At 37.7% G+C, this 16,528-nt stretch overlaps 1 protein-coding gene across 2 annotated transcripts in view; it reads right to left on the minus strand.

Annotated features, from left to right (window-relative positions):
• The window catches only part of CWC22 (CWC22 spliceosome associated protein homolog), a 35,214-nt gene extending 21,352 nt beyond the window's left edge, over nt 1–13,862 (minus strand). Inside the window, exons 1-14 of one of the 2 annotated variants that reach the window (XM_040603322.1) lie at nt 13,813–13,862; nt 13,258–13,369; nt 10,244–10,311; nt 9,321–9,437; nt 8,952–9,209; nt 8,339–8,467; nt 6,698–6,866; nt 6,157–6,210; nt 5,108–5,243; nt 4,819–5,025; nt 4,637–4,699; nt 4,186–4,281; nt 2,857–2,938; nt 1,544–1,604 (exon numbers count right to left, since the gene is read on the minus strand). In XM_040603322.1, the coding sequence (XP_040459256.1) occupies nt 1,544–1,604; nt 2,857–2,938; nt 4,186–4,281; nt 4,637–4,699; nt 4,819–5,025; nt 5,108–5,243; nt 6,157–6,210; nt 6,698–6,866; nt 8,339–8,467; nt 8,952–9,209; nt 9,321–9,437; nt 10,244–10,311; nt 13,258–13,284 (1,467 nt within the window). In that variant the 5' untranslated portion in view covers nt 13,285–13,369; nt 13,813–13,862. Of the gene's footprint in view, nt 1–1,543; nt 1,605–2,856; nt 2,939–4,185; nt 4,282–4,636; nt 4,700–4,818; nt 5,026–5,107; nt 5,244–6,156; nt 6,211–6,697; nt 6,867–8,338; nt 8,468–8,951; nt 9,210–9,320; nt 9,438–10,243; nt 10,312–13,257; nt 13,370–13,812 lie in introns of those variants that run through there. The other variant, XM_040603323.1, reaches the window with a different exon arrangement.
• Nucleotides 13,863–16,528: the final 2,666 nt, after the last annotated feature.

The raw sequence follows: 16,528 nt of genomic DNA on the forward strand, positions 1-16,528 counted from the left end.
ATATAAAAAGATTCATAGTCACTAAATTAGCACCCCACAAAATATATGAAAATTAACCCCTTAAATTCATCTGTGTTTGTCTAGTTATTTTTATTTGCAGCATGCAAAGGCTTCACAGAAAGCAAAAGAAAATAAACTGGCAGCAAATATTAAGTCAAATCTCAAAAATACCGAATAAACTGGTGAGAGAAAGTCTACTTGTTTTTACGCACCTAAGATTCTGACTAATAGATTAGGGTTTTTTTCTTCCCCCAGTAAATTTATTTTTTCTAAATAGATCTTGTCCATGGAATAGTTAGTAGTTGACAGAGACTGCAATGATATTGAATACCAAGAATTAAGCAGTTCTCCAAGCAGTTACCTAACGAGCACGGTTACACAAGTTGTATCTCCATTGTAGGATACAGCACATGTATTCTAGATTGTTCTATGCTTTATAGCTGAATCACCTGCTGGAAAACAGGATCTTTTTTCCTCCTAAGAGTTCTTCAGGTTATGCTGCACTGAGAATTATAATCCTGTGCATGTTTAGTATTGCATTTCATGCACAGAATTATAGAATTAGGTAAGAAAATGCAGAACAATCATCTGAATTCTTAGTTTACTTCCATGTAAACTGCTTAATAACAAAATAGTACAAGAACTGGAAAAAAATAGGCAAACCAATTTCTGATTACTAGATTAAACCAAATTTCCAAAGAACACCTAACCACAGCTCAGATCTCCACTTACTAGTTATTATTATACTAATAAAGTTACTTCTACACACATTGTTTCAAGTAAAACGGAATAGCGATAATTAAAGTCACAAGAAAATTAAAAGCTCTCTCAAGCGCAACTCTCATGCCGATGGCTTACAGATAACTGAAAAGCTGTTTATAGAATTAGATGGGTATTTACATTCTACCAGGATCTAATATAAGTACTATCTGAAGGACAGTTTCCTTTACTCGAAAACATACCAGTTGTATTGATCTTGCAGTGTTTGAAGACAAAACACATTTCGCCTGATTGTCTCCAAGATCACAACAAAGCAATCGTACTTACAACTGCTTTAATTCAATACACTATTACTCAAAGAGGACTGTAACAAGGAAAAAAACCCCACATTCTTTTACCACTATGCTACATTTCAAGCCCCACAGAGAAAAGTCTACAGCTGCCTGCAAGTATGACCTTCAACTCAGTTGCTTCAGAGACACAGCTCTGAGAATCACTGCCATGTTACAGTACTTTTGTCATAGGATAAATGTTTCAACAGTCCAGCCAACAAACATCTTCAAAACAGGCTATGAGCAAACATTTGAACTGCTTGGCAGAAAGGAGCAATTGCCCAAGACAAATGTCTTACGAAATATGCGTTAGCCTATTTGCTCTTAAGATTGTAAGACCCATTTTGAGGAACAACAGCTGTAAGGAGTCATTCTCATTCACCTGCTTGCTATACAAACTAGGTCCCAGGACAAGAGTAAGGATTCTAGACACCCCCATAATACTATTTCTTAATAATGTTGACAAAAAACAAATAAGCAGCAAGGCTTACGGTCTGACTTTCAGGAAAGTCCATCTTCAGTAATTTGTGAGCACATTCTTCAAAGTCTAAGCTGCAATAACAGAAAAAAATACTTCTCAGTATCTGTGCAATATACAGTACACTAGACACTTTTCAGAATTATATTAAGATTGATTGTTGGTGCTGAAACTTCAACTGTTTTGAAGTATCTCATTAACATTTTAAAATCTGTTTGTTTTGTTAGGGTTTTATGTTGTTTTTTAAAATAAATATTTTGTATTTCATAGTTTATGCATGAAAATTAATCCGAGTCATTACATTTGCAGACAATTTGAAAACAAGATGATTCGAGCCATTATTACTATTACATCATCTTACAAAACTTAGCAAAACACAAACATAAGCTCATTTTACACATCCTGAAAAACGGTGAAATGCAAGCACTGTACATAAGCTCCGAAGTAAGTATATACCACACACACCACTCTCCCATTCTTGCATATTGCAAGCCTTTAGCTACCAGTAAGCACCTTCCCCCACCCAAGTAAAAGACAAACAAACTTGGGTATGGCAAGAAAGTATCGAACAGTAACTTTCAGAAACATAAGAGCCTTTCATACATCTCAGTATGGTATTAATTGATATGTGTAATGATCAATACCACAACTACATTATCTCATTCCTCATGCAGGTTCAGACCTGCAGAATATTGAGGGTCATACCTACTTTTGGAATTGAGTGGCATCCAACAAGATTCATCTCTCCTTTTACCCAGGTAACACCAGAGTTATACCACCCTGTTTTGTTTATTTGGACTTTGTACTGCAAGGGGATTTCATTTTCAAGTTGCGTACAAATAGAGTATACTTCAGGGTTGGTATATGTATACTTAGTTTCCAAACAATGCAGATGGAAACAGGCCTAAATAGTACCACACTACAGAACTACTTACTCTCCGAAGTGGAGGAAATCTACAGCATCTCTGTTTTAAGTGTGTTGCAGGTTTTTTTTCAGAAATTCTTCAGATGCTGCATGATCTGAAGATCACCAACTTGTTCACTCAGAACATTCTGATTATGGCAATCCTCAAAGAAAAGTACCACTCAAACATTTTGAAACACATACGATTTATCTTAGAATGAGAATTCGGGTATTTAATTTGTCAGAACAGTCTGCTTTATACAATCAGGTCCGGCTCCCTAAAGAACACCTCCCTGTTCATTTTTGTTTCGTTGGGTTTTTTTTAATTGCACATTAAAAAAGAATTTTAAAAGAAAGAGAATCCCAGTTCACCCATTTCAAATTAACTACACTCATACATGTACAAATTATATTAGATTTACCTTGACTGAATAGCAAGATAAATTGTACGACGGAAGGAGACCAGGTTAATTTCTGTTTTGTCATGGACAGTAACTTTCTGACCTGGGAAAGAAAAACATGGGTTTTAAGGAGCAAAACATTAAGGCAGATAGTAAATAGTAATAGAGCTGTTCTAAGAGATTACACCTAAGTCTGTAGCGCACTGTGCAACACTTTTTCTAGAATAGAAATATTTAGGACTATTTGGCATGTTTATGTATTTTTTATTTTTACAGAGAAGGAGAGAAAAAAAAAACCCATTTGCCTCATTTATAACTATCAAGTGAATATTCAGAGGTTATTCTGTATCTCCATATATCTGTAGAGATTTTAAGAGGATAACTCTCCTTTTAAAGACCTTTCAAATGACTTAACCACTGCATCCTCTCAGTTTAACATTTCTTGTCCACATTATTAGCAAGGTATTTTCTGCATAATTTAACTATACAATGTTCTATGTAGTCTCCCTGATTTTAACAGGAAATTATTTGTTTCAGTTATGTGTAGGATCTAGTTACAGCATTCTGTGAAGTTCTGTTTTGTCCTGGAGCAAGTATAGAAACATCCATTCTGAACCAAAATCATTCGGGTAACACCTTCATCCATAAGGTATTCCCTATTCCTTCATTATTTTAAAGTTTGGTAACAGTATAAATCATGAAGGAAGCTCTGCTCACTCATTTGTGAAATACGCCAGCAAACTGGTGAGGAAACCCATTCTTGGTATTCAAAAACAGGACTTAGCTGGCTTTTCAATAACTCAGTCTGCACAAACACTTCAGTTATATTCATCCATCAACCTTTTTCCTAGGAATCAAATACATCCTTTGAAAATGTGTAAACACTGACTGCTTCCACTTCAGATCAAGAAAAGGGGCTGAACTGAACTAAGAGCTTAGAGAATGTAGATACAGTTGTAAGAAAACTCATTCTGATTTTGAAAGTGAGCTAAAAATATGATAGAGCACTAGCAGGCATCCAGGAAGGTTGTCTTTGCTAGTTTTTAAGACAGTGTTTTCATGTTAATTGTTTTTAATATCTTATATTTGCAAGGCTTTTCTCACATGAAACTGATATGGTCAAGAACAATCAGGCAAAGTTGCTTTTCATTTTCTGCCTGTGCTGAATGCTTCCTTTTAGACTTTTATACTTTTTGCTAGTAAACACTAGCAAATCTGAGAATAATTTAGGATGAAAACATCCCTTAACTTTTGAACATTCTTAGTGTCACAAAATGTGTAACAAGTTAAGCTTTTCTTTCCCGTTTCGTCTACAACCAATCACGAGTAAGATGTCAGTCATATGCTTACCATCTTCATCCTCCTCCTCCTCCTCCTCTTCATCTTCCTCACTACTTCCACCCTCTTGATCTGCTTCAGATTCACTGTCACCTTCATCAAGAATTTCTGGAAGAGATGTATCCCAGATTAAAGGAATATAGTCCACAGTAGTTTCATTACCAAAAAAATCTTGATCCAACATCTAAGAGTGAAAGAGTGTCTCAGGTGGAGAATGTGGGAGAGCCAATAACATAGGTCATAACAGAATGAAGATGTAGCTGGAGGAACGACACTGAAGAAAACAGCAGGATTACATTGGAAAGTCTATGATGAGCTGAAAGACAGTTACCTGGGACACAAATACCACCCACTGTTAAATAATAAACATTAGTAATAATAGTCAGATAAGTAAATGCCAAATTAAGTGTGCAAATATATCAATATTACATATAAAACTCATATACACACACAACCCCCCTACCTTTCTTCAGCGTTTTGTATTTCTCTTCATTTTCCATAAAGTTTGGATCCATCTTGAAAACATCTTTAAAATAAAAGAAAATCTTCATTTAAAATACAAAATGAAGAAACCCATAAATATTTATTTATAATTTTGTTTTCACAGAGAATGCAGTCATGGAATTATCTTCCATTCTAACTTACTAAGAACATCCTCTGGGTTGTAGTCATCTTCTAATGGCAACATATGAGTAAACTGATCCTCCTCCTCCACTAGATCTAATCCCTCTGGAATGATTGGATGATCCTTGAAGCCATCCTTTCGTACAGCAAACATGACTTCTATCATATACTGAACACGCATATCAATTTTAGATTCATGCAGAATGTGTCGAAGACGGTCAAAGATTGCTTGGGAAAGACAGAAACGTAAATATGAAAAGAAATTACCAATACAAACACCAAAATACAAATGTTGGCTAATTATACTTACCATTAATACCTCTAGGAGAAACTTCTGTTAATTTGAGCCCACTCTCTTTAATAAATCCAATTGCTACTTCAATACTGTCATCAGTAGGCCTTTCAAGAAGCAAAGTGAGCATTTCCAAACATAAAACCTCATGAGCCTACAGAAAGTATATCAGTAAAGAATTAGAATATACAACGTTACACAATTGTTACAGAGCAGGTTTACTTAACAGAACAGCCCAGCTTTTGAGAATGCTTCTTTACTTGTTTACTCATACACACAAGGCAACAGTAGTGGGACAAAGCTAATCCAGAGGAAGTCAAAACTCCAAATAAAATTTTACCACTTGTATTTACACCAACTTTGTGGTGAATGTGACTATGTTATTGAAATGAATAAGCAAACAACGGTAAACCTTTTGCCACTAAGAAAAAATTAGAATGCATTTCCAAGAAGCAGAGAAACCAGCTGTAAGTGTGTTGTGTCTATTATTAAATCAGGTCTTCCACGATCAGGCACACAAGCAAATGGCACATCTCAGATTAGTTTACTCTATACCAAAATGCTGCACATGGCCAATGCATTCCTGAAACACTGCTTCTTGCCATTAAATTTGAGTATCTGGATTTCTAACACAAAGAAAGTGGCATAGGGCTGGATGCAAATCCATTTTAGATGCAACTGACTCTAGCTCTGCCTACACAGATGTTTAAGTCAGATGACAGTGCTGCAAGAAAACTCTGTTCTAGATTTGTGGGACAGAGCCTCGGATGACACTTGCTTTGCATCAAGATTTGTCTCAATACCAGCCCAAACATATTTATGAAGTCTGGGGAAGCTCTGGAGCCTAAGTACAATAGTAAGTGATGATAACTCCATAGACAATTACCAATACCTTTTCTAGACAGGTCATACCAACTTAAAATTGGCATTAAAAGGAAATTTCAACTCAGATTTTCAGTAACCTTTAGAAAAGGGAGAGCATCCTCACCTAGGCTATTGCTGCCTTGAAACTAAATAAACAGCATATAGGGGGGGTTTGCATTGAGTAGAAACATAAATTAACATACCACATTCTGATTCATCAAATGCGCCACAAACTTCGAAGATGTTAGACAGAGTTGCTGCAAAACAAATAAACCGGGAAATTTTAACACATGGTGTATGGAAGGAAAAATTTGTAACTCAGACTTACTATAAATTTGTGCATCTCACAATCAGATTAAATGATCCCAAAGTAACTATTTTGGGATACTGGTAATTGCTCACAACTAAGACAGTACACTTTAAAGTAAGAACCAAACCAAACAAAACCCTTCCTGCCCACCTCAAAACTTGTTCACAATTAGGACAGTACACTTTAAAAACAGAAACCAACCCAACCCCTCCCTGCCCCCCTCAAAACTATCACAGAACCAACCCAGAATAAGTTGTCAAGCTTTCATGATACTCTAAAACTACTGAAATGTACTAGCGACAGGCCCCAACCCATTTATCTTGACTGTGTTCCTTTGAAGTACCTAATTTTAACACACTCAATATAAGGTTAACACAGCAGAATTACAAGTTTCAGCATTTTGCTGAATGCAAAAATGTGAACATTTTACATACCTTATCATTTCTGCGATATCCTTTGCGAAAATTTAGTATCAACCTCTTGAGAATCAATTCACCAATATTTGGAAACTTTGAATTGATAATTGCCACAAGAGCAGCATAAACATGGGTAAAAATTGGAGAGGCACTCTGAGCTTGCAGAATGGATCTAGATAGCAATCCCCTGTAAAAATATGTAAGTTTAAGATTTTTCTGGGTAATAAAACATTTAATGTTTTATGTGATATGTACTGAAGAAAAATAGTACTGTACAGCTGGAATAGTTAGTAGATACCAAATAGTCATTTTCAAACAGTTATCATGCCACAAATGGAGTTTTACAAAATGTGTTGCCCAAATGTACCTGAGCTGAGAAATTCTTAAAACTGACACTTTATCTTTCATTAAGTATTGTTCCTATTAGAACTACATTTGGAAATGGTAAGAAAGTAAAGTCTTCATCTTGTATCCTGCAATCATCCTATTTTAACCCCAACACAGGCTCTTCCTAGCTTTGAAATTTACATGATTGAGCCGTTCCTTTTCCCCAGCTGAAAAAACAAAACCCTGTTTATGACAGAAGAGATACCTGCACTGCAACTATTTATGAAAAATACAGAAGTGTGTTCTAGTACAATGATAACTTAAACACGCAAACAAACTTCTAAGAAATAAAAATCATATTTCCATAAAAGGTCCCTAAGAAAAAACATCTACCTAGAAGTAAAAAAACAACGTTCAGTAAAACCAGAATGAGCAAAGTATAATGCTTTTCACTGTTATTCTCAAATGAAACTACATATTTTCAACATAATTTTAATGTTTGGAACTAAGAACTGATTATAAAAGACTACTAATTAAAGTCTACATGAATGTAAACACAGGACTCATGAGATAATAGTCCTTTTATTATACTATGGGTGTCTAACAGTTTTATCAAGACTGAAGTCTGAAAATAAAGACTTTTTTCCCCCTCCTCCCAGTTTTGCTTTTTTAATATGCTTTAGCACATAGAACTTGACTTTTGCTGTAATCCTAACATGAATCTTCAAAATGCACACTGGTACCCAATTATCTTCTTTGTGGTCTATTGAATTTAAAAAAAAAAAAAATCTCCTACATGGTACTAATTACTGCATAAGGACCTCATTCCTACTTATTTTGGAGTTGACAAATGGAACAGAACTCACGTCATACCAGTGCACAGAAACAGGATATTTCATTTTGAAACTATTTATTAGTTCTCACTTACAAACTGAAACTGGTGTCGTTCAGATCCTATTTACCCTCTACTTACAAAACTCAGAAAAGGACTTTACAACTAGATAAAACTTATCACTATTTTGCTAGTTAGATAAAACTTCTTATCACAATATTTGCAACTCAAATTTGGAAGTCAAAATTAACTGTAAGGAGGAAGGAAATTATGCCATTTTCCACCTAGATTATTTTGAAATGTATGAACTTATAAGCCACATACAAACTTCTATGGGCAAGTGTATTCTAAAAACATTCCCCTCTCTAGAATTTACTTAGTTCTCTTCTGTTATTCTTATGCTATTTGCAGGATTCTGATCATCCCATCACATACGATATACATGAAAGCAGTATATTAGCAGAAACGCAAAAGAATTGTTTTAAAATACTAAGACTTACCTTCCCCGAACAATATTTTCCTGAAGGAGCTCATGAATGATATTTTCAATATTAGAAACATTCACTTTGTTGACAAGACCATTGATCGACTTCTTCAAGGCTTCCCAACTCATCCTCTGATACGCCAAGCTATTCCAAAGGTAACACAATTAATGCCTGAATTTGAGGAAGCACTGAGTGAATATATATATATATATATATATTGATATGAAAACGTGGATGTAAGCTGTGATTAGTAAAACAGGTAAGAAAATACTACTGCATAAATGTGAAGACTAGTTCACAATTTTACATTTAGCTATCAGGAAATCACTGAACCAACATGATAAACCAAAATGTAATTCTCTACAGATATGGTATAGCCCAATACATTCAGTTTTCTAAGATATTCCAAAAAATCCCTGGTTATACTCTGTATCCCACTTTCCCGTTTACAGTTTGCAGCAGAAGCAGGTAGTCATAATCTGATTCTCTTACCTTTCTTCTGGTAAAAATATACCTTCAAAACGATGATCACAGCCCTCAAAAGGTATCCCATTTTCACCAACACTCACTAAACCCCTTTATTGTTCTCCTTTTCAGTAAAAATTCTAATATGTTACTTTCACCTCACCTATTTTTATCAGTAATTTGTTCCTGCATCATCCTGAGCTTGGCAGGTGGAATATATGCACCACCCGTGCGAGTAAGGATTGGATCCACTTCTTCTTTCTTCTTCTTTGAAGTGGTCTCATCATGAGCAAGTGAGCTCTGGACTGTCGACCTCTCTGGACTCCTATGGTCAGGTGATGAGTATCTTCTCTGTCTCCTTCGATCAGATTCTTTCTCCTCCCATTTATCATGGTATCTCTCTCTTCCCCTTTCCATCCTTCTAAGAAACAAAAACAAAACCACCACTACACATGCATGGGTTCGTGAGAAACTTTCACATTTTATACTTTAAAATCAGTATTTTATTACTGATTAAGAAAAGGCTTGATACCTTCCTTCTGAAGTTCTGTCATCATAGTATTCCCTTCTTGAATATTCCTGATCATATCTGCTGTCATCAGAGTACCTTCTCCTTCTGGGAGATGGAGGCCTGTCATGCTCTATATCCCTATTTGCAACCCAAGACACAAAATTTTTAGTAACAGGCTTAGAAAAGCAATGCTATTAATATCTACTTGCAATACAACACAGAACTGTTCTGTTTCTGCAACCTGCATTTCAATATCCATATCATTCAAATAGAAGATGCTCCATTTCTAATCATTTCTTGTCAGCAAAAAATAATCAAAAGTCAAAGAAGCACTGTAAAAGGAAGCTCCTCCTAGAACTTAAAATTAAATGCTAAATGGCAGTAACATCAAATACCAAAAGTAAATTCAGCACCATGCCTTCCTTGGAACATATGCATTCATTCACCTACTTTATTCTGTTTTATACTATACAGGCAAAACACTATTAGAAAAAAAAATTACATTGTGTTTAGTTCAAGAGGTTTCATTCTAATTAACATGTGAAATTAAAAGCAGACTGGTAACTGTGCACCTCATGCCACAGTAGACTGCTCTTCAAATACTGTTTCTCCAGCTCCTGCTGGCACCAATAATCTTGCTCTAAAGTGAAAATTGTGACACCAGCAACACACGAGTCAAAGAGAAAGCTGGCATCTAGTTTCTATTTTCAAGTTCCATGACAATTTAACTGAACACTAAGGACTTTGTTAACAAGTCTAATTACTGCTATATTACCATGCAAGTAGTCTATTAAACCTACACTTACTTTTCACTGCTCAGTTATGGTAATATATAAAAAGAAATGGAACCTGATGTTCAGTTGTGGGTTTTTTTAAAAACTTATCTAACCCACTATGTGAGGTCTAGATACAAAATGGTAGGGTATAAAAATCAATCATTCTACCTGTCCTCTGGAGACAAACTTTTTTGGCGCGAACTGTAGTTTTCCTTCCTTTCATAACTGGAACCATGCTTTAGGAAAAGAGAAAGAAAAAAATCAAGCCCCAACATTATATATCAATTACTGTGAGCACATGTCTTGAGATCAAAGCGTACCATGTCTTCAGTTCCCTACTCCTTTAGGGCCATCAAATAAAGCTAATGGCAGTCAGTTATGACAAGGACAGCTGATTCCAAGTAGGTAGTTAAGCAGCTGGACTCCCTGCTACAGGATGCTGCAGACACCAAATGCTTCCATACATTCAAGGGACTCGACAATCACTGAAGAAAAATTCACACAGGTTACTAGGACAAATTTATCCGTCTCAGGAAGCTGCAAATAGGCAAACAGAGTATGTGGATGGGTGCTTTTAGAGCTGCCCTGTTCCTAAACTTTGCAAGGGATCTGCTGTCAATTACTGCTGGAGATGGACCTTCTGTCTGCCTTTCCTGCTTCCTTCTTCCATACGCCATTTTACACTTTGTTGTATCAAATGCAATACAATGCAATTAACAGAATTCTACCACTTCTTGTTTGGAGAGTGTCTTCCTCCTAAGAATTCCCCTTACTACATAATTTCTCCGTACCTTCCTCCTTCTTACTACGATTTATTTTCTCATGAGTCACTCCTTGCTTCATACATTATACACATCCAAGTTACACTGTTCCACTTGACAGTTCCTCAAAGCAAATATGATTCTAGATTTTTTTGAAATGTAAGTTTCCAGGACTGTTTAAGTGATATACGTTTAATTAGTTCACAGCAAATTCTTTGGGCTGAACCATGACATACAGAAGTATGCAGTCATACACAAAAATCAGAGCATGACAGCATCTACAACACACATAGGAAGACATTCACCTTATCAAGATGTTTTAAAACTACTTTGGTACAGCTAAGAAGCAGCTTCTATAACCTCTATACTTCCATTGTAGGCATCCTCTCTTCCCTTATAATATTATTTGTGATTTTTCAGAACCACAACCTCAGGTTATATGCCAGTGATCAGCCTGTGAAATAGGTAACATTCACCTTGATGCATAAACTCAACACAAGGACCTACTGTGCACCTTTACTGAACTTTTTCCAGAAATACTCATTTGTTGAAATGGCATGCTACCCACTAACACACCAGCACAGTGGGTTTTGCCCCACCAAAGAACCAGCTAAAACTACCAGTTAGTACAATACAATGACAATCTCATTCCTAAGCAGACCCTGATGGACAGTTATAACCGATGATCTCCAAAAACTTAATTAGAAAGAAAAGTATCTTTACTAAATGGCAAGTGTGGTGTCTATAACGAGCTGTGCCAGTAAGACAAACATTAACTGAGGCTTTCTAAAGAAATAATAGCAACACAAAGATTATGAGCATCATCCTATCAATAGACTGATGAGGCTAACTTGCTATCACCCAGCCTGGGGTGTGTGTCTAAGTGTGTGTATATATATATATAAATATAAATATAAATTTATATTTTTGAGGCCACGATAACATATCCTAGAGTATCACCTTTCCTAGGGTCCATTTCTAACACTTCAAAATTATTCCCAGTATTATCTTGCCTGAATCAACACAACAGTACAGAACAAATGCATTGCATCATTTTACTGGGAGCATGCATACAGACAAGTGTAACGCCCATCTGACAATTTAACTACAAAGTAACAGTATGTTTGATGGCAAAGCTAGTACAAGAAATTAATTAATTTTCACCAAGGTTTTCTTCCCCTTTCAATATTCCTTTGTGGGACTATACATAACAGCAGATCACTGAAATCATTCAAAGATTAAAGAAGTTCTTAAGTTGTGTTTTCCCCAAAATAATATAATGCAAGATCGTATCCTTAGCTTCCAAGACAGTGGTAATAAAAATCTTTGAAAAACATAGAACAGTTATTGTATTTAAATAATATTTAGCAGATGGGAAGCAGGAGGTCTTTTTAGGATGATCCATTCTCTTGAGTTCTACATCATCTGCCTCTGTCCAAGCAGACCCAAAGAACACGTGTTCACAGAAATAAAACAACGGTATGTATTTGGCAGTTATTATGTGTCCTTGCAGAAGCAGCTATGTTTGCTGAAGAACTTGTCACCCTCAGCTCTTTGTGACTAGGCTTTCTGTCACAGTCTTCTTCCTTGTCCATTTTGATCAAAATGATTAACTGATAGTGTCCAAACAGCGTGCTTTTTTTAACTGGCTGATTTCGACAGATAATGGAGTACCTTATGTGGTACCTATAAGGGAGTACTACCAGGTTGGGAAAATAAGAGAAACTATCAAGCTATCCCTCAAGCACCTCTATTAAAAACCGCTTCAGTCAGAAAAGCTGGAATCAAAAGAGTGAAGCCGCCTATACAGGGTTGAACTCCAGAATAGGCAGAGAAATAGCATAGATTTGAGACAATGTATCAAGAGTATCACTCTGCTAACCTGTCCCAAATTTAGTGGGTTTTACAAACATGGCATTTCCAAACCATCATTAGAAGAGTAATTTTAAAGCAAATTTTTTCTTCTTGCATTCCTAAAAATCACTCCCATCCATTCAGAAATGCACCATGCTGCTTTTAAAAAGGAAAGCTTAACTTTCACATTAAGAAATACAGTTACCACATTAACTGCTACTTCCTGTCTCTTTTATCTTTTCAACATCATAGTCAATTTTTCAACATCTCTTTTCTCCATTCCTCCACATGCTTACGTTCTCTGTTGAGCTATCATTCAGTCACTTTTCAACAATTACTTTTATATCACATGGTAACAGCATTCAGAACTTCCATTGTTAGGACAAGCGCTAGAAACAGCTGTAATTCACTGACTTCATAGTCATATTTGTCTTGTAAACAGGCAGTTGTCAATTATGGATCTTGTTTGCTTTACATTCAGGAAGTTTTACTTAATGTAGTATCAACTACAAACCTAATCACTAGTAACATGGGAATAATCAAACTCTACAATTTAAGAAAACTTACATTTACTTGTGTCACCCTGCTCTTCATCTTGACTTCCTACTTTTTATGAAGTTCCGAACGTGCAGCAATGAGACAACCCGACGTGGAGTTCAACATACGAAAAACATTTCATCTGTAACACACAGAAGACAATCAAAAACCTTTTACTGCTCACGGTGCAGGAACCTACGCTTTTCATTTGTTCTTTACATCTACGTTTGCGTAACTCCTTAAAACAAAACCGGTACAAAACAGCACAGCTTCCCCCACCCCCAACCCCCCCAAACCTGGTCAGATCTCTTACGGCTACACAGCACTAGTCCTAGGAGGTAAGGGCACCTCCGCCGCCAGCGCCACCGCCGCCAGCCCCGACTCCACGGGCCCGTCCCCACGGGCCCGGCCCCGGCCGCCCACCGCGCTCCCCGCGGGGCTGAGTTACCAGCCGGCCCGCGCCCTCCCACCCGCCGCAGAATCGCGACCACCCGGCCCGGGGGAAGGCGGGAAGGGGAGAAGGGTGCCCCGCCCGCGGGAGCGCGGCCGCCCACCGACCCGCGGCCCAGCGAGCCCCGCACCTACTGCCCACCGCCACCGCGCACGGCCGCCAGTGACGTCACTTCCGGCGGAACGCGGCGCACACCGACGCGCGGCGCTCAGCCCTGCAACTGCGCGCGCGCGCCAGCTTCCGGCCGCCCGCGCGGCGCTGCATGGCGGGAAACTGAGTGCGGCGGGGGCGGGCGGGCGGCTGCCATCTTGCGGGCCGCGCCCGCGGCATTCCCTGTTGGTCTGTTACGCGGAATATGAATGTTGGTAGCGGTTGTTGCAGGGGGAAAAAAAAAAAAAGCGGGAAACAAGGCGGTAGAGTGACTTCAAAGCGAGCAGTGCTATGGCACACCACTCCCTTCACTTCAGCCTGCGCTTCACTACTGCCAACTTCTCAGGTGAAGGCTTCTCTGAATAAACAACCCTATTTCTACCAAATGTGCAAGGTTCCTGTCAGAAATACAAGTAATTGCAAACAAGCAGTCAACTCACTTCCCTTAAAGATAAGAAGCTGTCCAAAGCCTTCCAGCATCTCTGTAAATTTTAGCAAATTTACTGAGTGAGTTTAGTAAACATGCCCCTTCAATAACACCTGTAGCACACACTTCTGTTACTTACGCATGCACTACTGGTTCAACATTACTTGAAATACGTCCAGTATATGCATAATACATTATACCATAGTGAGTTTAGGATACCTGTTTATTAGAGGGAGGGGGTTTGCCTCTGAAAGTTTCAAGTAATTGAGCACCACTGATTCACGCTAACAGAGGGCCTGTGGCTTATTATGCACTCAAATTTGTTTGGATTGGGGAAAGCAAATACATAGGAAACAGAAAGGAAAATGCTATATAAGGTCTTAAAATGCTTACAGTTCATTTTCAGCTCTTGTGAGGTAATGAAAATAAACTCTTAGACGACACAGGAGATCAGGGTCAGAAAGGCATTAATTCAGCCAAGAGCCAGATGGTTCCTGCAGGGACATCTGTAACCAAACCGTGTGGCAGTACTGCTGTGCTGCGCCTGCCAGCATCCATGTGCAAGTCCCTGTGCATGCATGTGTAGTGGGACATAGTATTTGTTGAGGGGAAGAAGGTGGCAATGAGCTGGGACCAATGCTGGAAAAATGCTACTCATAATTTCTCCTATCAAACAGAAGGGAGAAACATATCAACGACAGAGTAATTCTGATGAGCTGGAGTGTATGTTGGCCTTATGCTGACTCACAGCCAAAAATACAGAGTTATCAGCTAATACACTCCCTGTGTTCCTCCCACAGCTGAAATGTGCTCAACTATGCTATTCATGGACTAATCCACAAGATTGTTTCCCAGGAGTGGCAGGTATTTGTTTGCATCATCCCTGCACGGACAGGGGCATGAAAGTGTGTCATTTTTCATCATTTATTCCTGGTCGTCCTTCCCCTCTTGTAAGAACTGCACCCTCAGTCATGCGCTCTGGTCATGGCAGTGGTAAAACGTCTCTTTCTCACAACCAGGTAGCTGTCAAGAGGGAGGTCTCTTCCTCGGTACTGTAGAGTCTCAAGCTCCTGGGGCAGCCCAGGTGGCCAAGACTAGGGCCCAGAAGCAGGGGAACTCTTGATTGTGCCTAGGATTGTGTAGCCACCTTCTGCCCTGTTTTGCAGCCATGATGCACTGCCCTGGCCCTCCACGTTGGTGAGCCAATTTGAATAAGTTTTTAGTGACTGTGGTCCGAAAATCTGCAAAAGCCAAGTCCTCCCTAGCATTTTGTAAAGCAAGAAAGGACCGCATAGCTCAACCACTCACTTCAGGTGCAGAGATAAGGGCTTAATCTCCTCTTTGTGTTGTGATGCTGGCCAGTCTCACATGCCAGAAAACAATATGGGAAACAGTATGCACGGGGAAAAAATGTAGAGATGCATTATTTCCTGAAACAATACAGAAATGTTCCTGAAATGGTGCAGAAAATCAGCTAATTCAATATACCACATAGTATGGAATAAACAGTGAAATCAAAATGGGGAACTAAAGAAAAAAAATGAAGATGTTTAATTTATAAAAAAACCTGAAATTTTGAAATTTATGACACAAACTTCTGTAAGAAAACTCATGTAAAGTAGAAGTCCTATTCAGTGCTTATTTTTGAGAAGAATCCCTTTAACAGAGTTATTGGAAATCTTCTATTGACTTTTTCAGTAGTATTTATTGCTTAGACTACAAATTTTAAGCTCCACACTTTTTTTGAAAGTATAATTCTCAGTATTTTCTTGCTACTTTCCAAAAAATATTTACTGTCAGGAATCCCAGAAACTTTTTCTTGTTCACAACAGCTCACACTGATGCAATTTTGCTGGAATAGCTACCATTTTAAAAATGACCTTTCAGGATGCCAATTTCCTTCCTTTATTATTCAGCAGTCACATTCTTAAGTTAGCACTTGATGTATACACATGAGTAACTTCTCACTGTGAAAATGATACAAGGTTTCTGCTTTTGAAAGATTAAGATGTTGATGAAAAGATGGTACTTCCTGAAAGGATGGGCATATTTGTAACTCCAACAAGGAAACTTTAATTTTTACATGCTCTGAAAGATTTGTAATTGCTTAAATACATGCATATACAGCACTAGATGAGAGTATTAAAAATTTAGTTGTGCCTAGATCTTTAAAGACTTCACATTTTATTTGAGATACATATATATATATATATATATATATAAACTTATTTTGTGAGAATTCTCTTAGGACAAGGCTATTTGAACTGAAACAA

Source organism: Falco naumanni, chromosome 8 (genome assembly GCF_017639655.2).
Source record: "Falco naumanni isolate bFalNau1 chromosome 8, bFalNau1.pat, whole genome shotgun sequence".
Lineage (NCBI taxonomy): Eukaryota > Metazoa > Chordata > Aves > Falconiformes > Falconidae > Falco > Falco naumanni.